General features: G+C 47.6%; 1 protein-coding gene across 1 annotated transcript in view; it reads left to right on the forward strand.

Moving 5' to 3' along the window:
• L3MBTL1 (L3MBTL histone methyl-lysine binding protein 1) overlaps nt 1–5,848 on the forward strand; it is a 32,998-nt gene extending 27,150 nt beyond the window's left edge. The window contains exons 22-23 of the mRNA XM_057503006.1: nt 2,935–3,065; nt 4,951–5,848. Coding sequence (XP_057358989.1) covers nt 2,935–3,065; nt 4,951–4,978 — 159 coding nt within the window. The 3' untranslated portion in view covers nt 4,979–5,848. The remainder of the gene's footprint in view (nt 1–2,934; nt 3,066–4,950) is intronic.
• The last annotated feature ends 1,729 nt before the right edge of the window (nt 5,849–7,577 follow it).

Below are 7,577 nucleotides of genomic sequence, written 5' to 3' on the forward strand. Positions count from 1 at the left end.
CTTCATATAAATAGAATTGTACAGCATGTACTCTTTCGTGTCTGTCTCTTTTCACTCGATGTAAGGTTTTCAAGGTTCATGCATGTTATTCTGTATGCCAGAAGTTTGTTCATTTTGATTGCTGAGTAACGCTCCATTTTCTGAATATCCCACCGTTCTCCTGTTAATGGCCATTTGGGTGGTTTTCTCTTCACCTAGATTTGAATGCTGTATCTTTGTTAATGAAAGTTAAGATTGCACTAGCTTTATTATAGCCACATCACCAGTGTGATGTTCGTGAAAGTCCCCGAGTGTCTGTTATATTCATTATCAGTTATAGTTTAACCAAAATTTCCACTGTATTTCTTGTACCATGGGGCTTTTTTTCTTTTTAATTAACCTAACATAAAGCTTTACATTTATCCCTATTAAATGTTACCTTGTTGGTTTCATCGTCTCATTGCTTTAAATCTTGATTCTGTCATCTTGGATATTAATAAGCCTTTTTAGCCTCATACAACTTGTACATTTGAAAACTAAGCCTTCTGTGTTTTAATTAAGCCAAGTCTTCCCCACACACATTTAATGAGACAGAGCAGAACCATGTGGCCCCCACTGGAGATCTTCCTTTAGGTGACAGCAGGTCATAAATAAGTGCTTTCTGAGTGCAGTCACTCAGCCAGCTCCAGAGCCACCCAAGAGTTTGGTCCTGTAGGATTCCCCCTTGTTGGGAGAAGGGCTGTCTGCTGCATATCAGTTCAGCATGGTCTGTGATACAGAAAAGCAGTAGCCAGATGGGGTGGGGGGGGCAGTGGTACCCTGGTATATAGTGCCAGCATTGAATAGAGTCTCAGTGTGGAGCAAGACCTTTGTGGGGACTGCAGATTACCTTCTGCAGGGTCCAGTCCCCATCACTAGTTTCCCCAGGGAAGCCCATGCTCCAGGGGATGGGATGCATGTCTCTGGCTGAACAGATGCATTCAGGGACACGGGTCAAGACTCTCTGCAGCTGGGACACAGACCAGTCATTACAGGGATGCTCATGTGTGAGAAATGAGAGCAGAGCGGCGAGATGGTCTCCTGGGCAGTGTGTCCAGCCTGGTAGTCGGCACTGATGGACCTAAGGGAAGTCGGCTGTGTCTTCTCTCTGTCCCCATTTTGCAGCCTTTGTGTAGGTGTTTAATTCATTCAGCAGGTCATTACTGATGTCTGCTCTATGCCTGGCCCAGCGTAAGGGGACAAGGATACAGAAGTAAGAGAAGTCCCTGCTTTGAACGCTCCCTGAGACAGAATTGTAGGCTGCTGCTTCTGGTGGAGTGTGGTAAGGGCTTGGAGTCATTGTGTGCTAGTTTAGTGGGAGCTCCGAGGAGGGGAGGACAGGCCGCAGGCTCTGCTGACGGGGCAGCCAGCTGATCACTGGCAAATTTCTGCTCCCTGAAAGTCCCTTTTTCTCAGGCTCCTTGTGGACCCTGCCTTTCTGTTGTGATAGCACAGACATTTCCTCACTCAGATTGGACAGGGCTAATTGGATTTGAGCTTGGCTGTGCTGCTTTCTGAGGATTTATCCAGGTGACCTCACCTTGAGAAATGCCCTGGTCCTGTCCTCACACTTCAAGCTATTGCTTAGAGTGGATTCGTGCATTTGGCTTATTTTTTTCAATTTTCCTGTTTATTTTCTCTACCTTCCTGGTCAAAATATTACCTTTATGCTGATCTTATGGCTCAAAACTCCCTATACACACCAGCATGCATATGATGTCTTGTATGTTCTGAAATGATCCCACTGTTCCCTTACATGGTTCCAAACTGCAAGACCACAAACTCTAGTCTTTATTTGGAGAACCTAGAATCTGGGCTTTGTCAGTTAAAGTGGTGAGCAATCTCTGGATAATGTACAGGAACCATACCAGTGGGTGCTCTGAATGAGAATAAGTGAGCTCCCATAAAACCATGCTACATATTTCACTATGTCTGGGGTTTCCTTCCTTTATATTCTGAACTTTAAAATGCCAAGACCTCTTCTGTGGGGTGGCCCCAGCTCTTTCAGGACTAGGCTCTGGGAGTCAGGGGAACCACCAAGAGGAACCCCAGAGCCTAAGCAGCACAGGGGGTCCAGAACTGGGTGTTTCTGCACAAACACATTTGCCTGGGATCAGCAAAGAGGGCTCCATAGGTCCAAGGGTGTTGCCTCCTGCAACGGCCACTTGGCTAGCAGGTCGCGCCACTGCTGTCACTATCTGGGGCACTTCTCCCCTCAAGGAAACACTGGGGGGACAGAGGAATGACAAACCCTGTGAGAACTGCTCCCGCTTTGATCTCTGTCTGAGGTGCCGGCTGCATGGATAGGACGGAGGACATGCCTGTATTCACCAGACCCAGAGCGTGAGACCTGGGAGGCCCATTTTCACCTGACAGGTCACAGTAGGGTATTTGAAAGGCAGCAGAATACCCGTGATCTCATCTGGAGGTTTGGGTATTGGCCCAACAGACTGTCCTTCCTTCCTCCCTCCCTCCTTCCTTCCCCCCTTCCTCCCTCTCTGTTAGCAGCACTGAGATTGACCGGTAGGTTTCTGTGGGGACAGCAACAGCAGGGTGTTTGAAGCCACTGTCGTGAGGACTCAGAAGACAGTATGTTATTGTATATTACGCTCTGAAATCCAGGGCAGTCAGAAGAAAGAAAAAGAGTATGTGTGTGAACATGGGGAAACCAGTGGGTGTCTCTCTGTCCTTCTCTGTCCCCATGGCTGTCTTCCTTTTTTCCTTTCTCCCTCCCTTCTCCTTTCTCCTCTTCCTTCCTCTTCTCCTCCCCCTCCTCCTTCCCTTCCCCCATTTACCCTTTACTCCATTTTCTTCCTTCCTTCCCCACTCCCCATGCATGTCCCCTTCTTCCTTCACTCCTTCCCCTGACCCCGTCCACCCTCCCCACTCCCCCCCCCCACTCCCCCGGCCCCTCAGATGATTGACGGCGAGGCCTTCCTTTTGCTGACACAGGCAGACATTGTGAAGATCATGAGCGTCAAGCTGGGCCCCGCCTTGAAGATCTATAATGCCATTCTCATGTTCAAAAACGCGGATGACACCTTAAAGTGAGTGGCTCAGGGCTCGGCCCTCCTCCAGCCCGAGCTGGGCCTCCCACTGCAGCTGATGCTTCCTTTTCAACTTGAGTTCCTCATGTCCCACCTGTGCCCCCCACCATAATCCGTACTTTACTGGGGTGGACCTTCTTTTCTCTGGGGCTGCTTACTACAAGGTACATGGGAGCAGAGGAGCCCTGGGGAAGATGGAGTCCTATGCCCCAAGTCCTGGAGCTGATCTGCCACCAGGCCGCTGGCGAGGGTGTGACTGGGTTGGGGAGCATCACCGATATAGCAGGTTGGAAGTTCCCTGCCTGTGGCAGCCCCATCTCCAGCCTGCTTGTTTTATCACCAAAGGTTCTTCTTAGCAGTTAGGAGCAGTCTGTAGAACACGAGTCCTCCAACTTGAGGCCCTTTTCTCTTCAGCATCTCTTTGAGCTTTTCTTTCCTTTTTTCCATACCTGGTACCAAGAAATGATCCAACCACAAACATTACTCAAAAAGACCCCTTCCTCCCTTCTGTCTGCTGGTTTTGCTACCTGGTTTCCTGGGCAGAGCCTCCAGCCCAGCCAGACTCCACCAGCTCTTCTCCCTCTGATGGGTGAGCCTCAGAAAATTGTTTTCATAGGATCCTTTAGGAGTCTCTGGCTGCCTCTCTCCTTCTGCCCAGAAGTGGGGGGTTCTAAGCCAAGATGCCTTCTAAACATGCCCAGTTCTGGCCTACTTGGCATTTTAGCATCCTGTGCCAAGTCCTCTTTCCAGCAGATGAGGTGGCTGGAAGATGTCTTACCTTTGCAGCAGAGGTTAAGAGTCCACGTATGTTCCCCAGACACCTTTCCTGTGTTGGGTGTAGGGGGAAGGCAGCCCGGCCAGCTAGGTAGCCAAGGCTAGTCCAAGGGGTGCATCAGACAATCTCGGGTACTGGGCCAGAGGGGCAGCTCCAGCAGGCATGGTGGCTCCCAAAACTGGACATGGATCCTTCTCAGCAGCCATGGACCTCTGCCAAGTGTTGCGCATAGGGTGAGGGCCCCGTGCCTGCCAGGCCTCATGCCGTGGGAGTGTAGTACTTTGTGTAGCACACATATCCCACAAAACCACCTTCGACCGTCCCTTAAATGTCTTACTCTTGAGCAGTCTTTCAAAGACAACTGAAGTGAGGAGTTGGAAAGGTGAATTCTTTGAATTTTCCATGTCCCTTAAGCCTTTCTTACCACTCTCCATCTGTCTTGCACTGCCAGTCAGGTGTCTGCTGGAGCTCTGGGCCTTTGGCTTTTCTGTCCAAGTGGGGGTCTAGTCTCCACTGAGCCACTACCAAACCTTCCTCCTAGCCTGGGGTGGGTGGGTGGGGACAGAGGCCCCAGCAGGAGCCGACCCCACATGAAGGTGAGGGGCAGCTGCCAAGCTCCTGTGGCCCCAGATGATGAGACAGGCCTGCAGAGTGTAGAGTAGGGGCACCCTCCCTAGCCCACTTCTCTCATGTGCGTGTGTAGAGCACTCTCAGAACTGTTTGACAGGGTGGAGATGTGAGGCCCGGTGTTGGGAAGCTATCAAGGGCTATTGTTGCAATATGAAACTTTATCTTTCCCATAGAAACGGGAAACCCAAAGCTGTGTTGATGTCCTGCCCCGGCCTAGTTGGGGACTCTCTGTCACATGGGCCCAGACAACCTTGTCAGGGCAGCCGTTCAGTCTCCCCCACCCCCAGCTGAACTCCCACAGGGTTCCAGATGTTCCTGCCCTTCCAGCCTTTAGAGGCACTCTGAGCAAACCTTGGGAGTCCCTGCCTCGGGCAGAGGGTTGGGTTTACGGAAGTTACATCGGTGCCTCTTAGCCAAGAGTACGGAGGAGCAAGCCTAGCCTCCCTGTCTTGGTTGCTTGGTTTGTGGCAAAATCAGCAGGTCCTTGGTCTTGTCCACCCCTCTGTGAAACTGAGAGAGTCTCGCTGGCTTTGTGGTGTGGAAAGGCAGCGAGTACGCACAGCAGTGCTGAGCTCACCGCTGCTGAGGAGCAGGGCTGGGACCGTTTTGCCGTGTGGTTCTGCCAGCCACACTCCTGATGCGCGTCTACCGGAAAGACAGGATGAACTGAGGGCCCTGGAGGAAAGCGCCTCCCAGACTCCGAACTTTGAGGCCTTAGTACTTTCTGCACCAACATCAAACACTTTGGAAAGAAACCAAATCATAAAAGGGGAAGGAGATCTGTTTTTTTGTTCACCCCACTGCCTCTTCACCCCCATCCTGTTCCCAAATGAGATCCTCACACCGTGGCCTAGGAGCGCAGTGCTGGGAGGGTGTTGGCACCGGTGTCTGTGCCATGTGCCCGTGCCATGTGCCCTCTGCCCTGCTCTCTAGCAGCAGACACCGCTTACCCTTTGGCCCCCACAGCCTCACCCAGCCCTTGCCCAGCCCTGGCCTAGGGCATTGAGGACCTTTCTGTTTAATTTCTGAAGCAGAGAGAATGATCCCAGAGTATGAAAATGAAGCCTGTTTGCACTTTCATTCACATGCACTTTGGTGGAGTTCCTTTTTTTGTACTTGCCTTGTGTGTGTGTGTATGTGTGTGTGTGTGTGCACATGCACACGTGTGTGTGTTCTTTAAGAGAATCCTCTGGTTTAAGATAAAGTGATTCTTGACTCTTGAGGGAGAAAAAGATAAAATGTGGTGTGTCTTGTCAGTGTATTGAAACAACACAAATAAACTTGAACTACTGGATAATATGCAGTCAGAGTCCATTTCTATTTTCATGATAAAACATCCCCAAAACACAAATATCAGTAGTGCCTTTGCTGAGGAGAAAAAAGCGTTCTCTTTGCTATAATGGGGGTCCTAACAAATCTGGTTTTTCTTGTATTTTAAAGATAAACAAAGGATAAAGGTAAATGGGTGATTTGTCTATATTGAGAAATATAAGCAGTGGGAACCCCCAGAGAACAGTGTGGAAAGGGTCTGATCCTTGACAGTTTATAAATGGCTAAGGGCAGAAAATTCAAAGAAACCTCCAGTTTTTAAAATAACATCAAACTTTCAGGTGGGGAAATGACAAGCTGAACAGCTAGAATTTAAGTTTCCCAAAGACTGAGTCAGCAGAAGGGCAAGTGGCAGAAATGCCATGTTTGATCACATTAACCCCCCTCTTGTCAAATCCTTAATTCCCTTGCTCTGGTGCTCTTTCAGACCACTTGCCTAGAAGAATACCAGCAATGGAGCTAAGATCCCATCTTATCCACACCTTGACCCAGTACTTATCTGGCTGAACAGATTGGTGCCAGGGTTGACTAATGGGCTCTTGCTACAGCGTGAATACTCAGGGCTGCCCAAGAAGCATCTGGGTTTTTTGGGGTGTTAGCTTTGACTTCTCATTTCATGCTCCTCAAACCTCCTACCCTATTACCTTTCTTCACCATGTATGTCACAGAGAAAATAGAAGTTATGAGTACACTTATCTTCCTGCCACTTCATCTGCCAGCATCTTCCTGCTACATCCGTCCTTCCTTCTTTCCTGCCTATCACAGTGGAAGAGTTGATCCTCTTGTCAGAAGCTAACCCTCTACTGGGTATGGCTGCTATAAAAGGAAAAGAAACATTAAAAGACAAGAAAGGACTTCTGAAGATTTAAATTTTCACTGCACAGACAATCGACTCAAGGATTGGAAGATAAAGTTGAGGATATTGCCTAGAAAGTAGAATAAAAAGATGAAAAATGAGGAAGAATAAGAAAATCAAGAGGACTAGCTGGAGGTCCAATATACATCTAATAGGAATGCCAATAAGAAAGAACAGAGAAATTTTACATATAAAGCAAAAACAAACTTTAAAAAAAAAAAGGAAATTACAGACTTCAGAGACACCAGTCTCCAAATTGAAAGGTCACACTGAATTTCCAGCACACTGGACATAAAAGAAATAACACCAAGCCACATTATTGTGAGATGTTAGAATAATGAGAATGAAGAAGATCTAAAAGCTTCCAGAGAGAATAAAACAGGTGTCATCCTAAGGAACATGAATTGAATGAACATGAATATTGAACTTCTCAATAACAATGCTGGAAGCAAGAGAATGCAGCAATATCTTCGCAATTCTAAAGGAAATTATTTCCACCCTAGAATTCTGTACCCAGTCACATTGTCAATCAAATTTGAAGGCAGAACATTGTCAAATATACAAGGTTTCAAACTTTTACCTCCTGTACACTTTTCCTTAAGAATCTACTGGAGGATGTGTGCTATCAAAATGAGAATAAATCAAAAAGAGGAAGATCCTAGGAATGCTTGGGTAGTTCAACATAAGAAAATCAACCTATATAATATACTGCATTACTAGAATGAGGGGAAAAAACACATTATCTTCATGCAGAAAAGCATTTGACAAAACCCAACACCTTTTCACAATAAAAAAGGAAACTAAGAATAGAGGGAACTTCTTCAACATGATAAAGGGCATCTACAAAGACAATCCATAGCTAACATTATGCTCAATGGTAAAATATTGAAAGCTTTCTCCCTAAAATCAGGAACAGGACAAG

Source organism: Manis pentadactyla, chromosome 5 (assembly GCF_030020395.1).
Source record: "Manis pentadactyla isolate mManPen7 chromosome 5, mManPen7.hap1, whole genome shotgun sequence".
Taxonomy (NCBI): Eukaryota; Metazoa; Chordata; class Mammalia; order Pholidota; family Manidae; genus Manis; species Manis pentadactyla.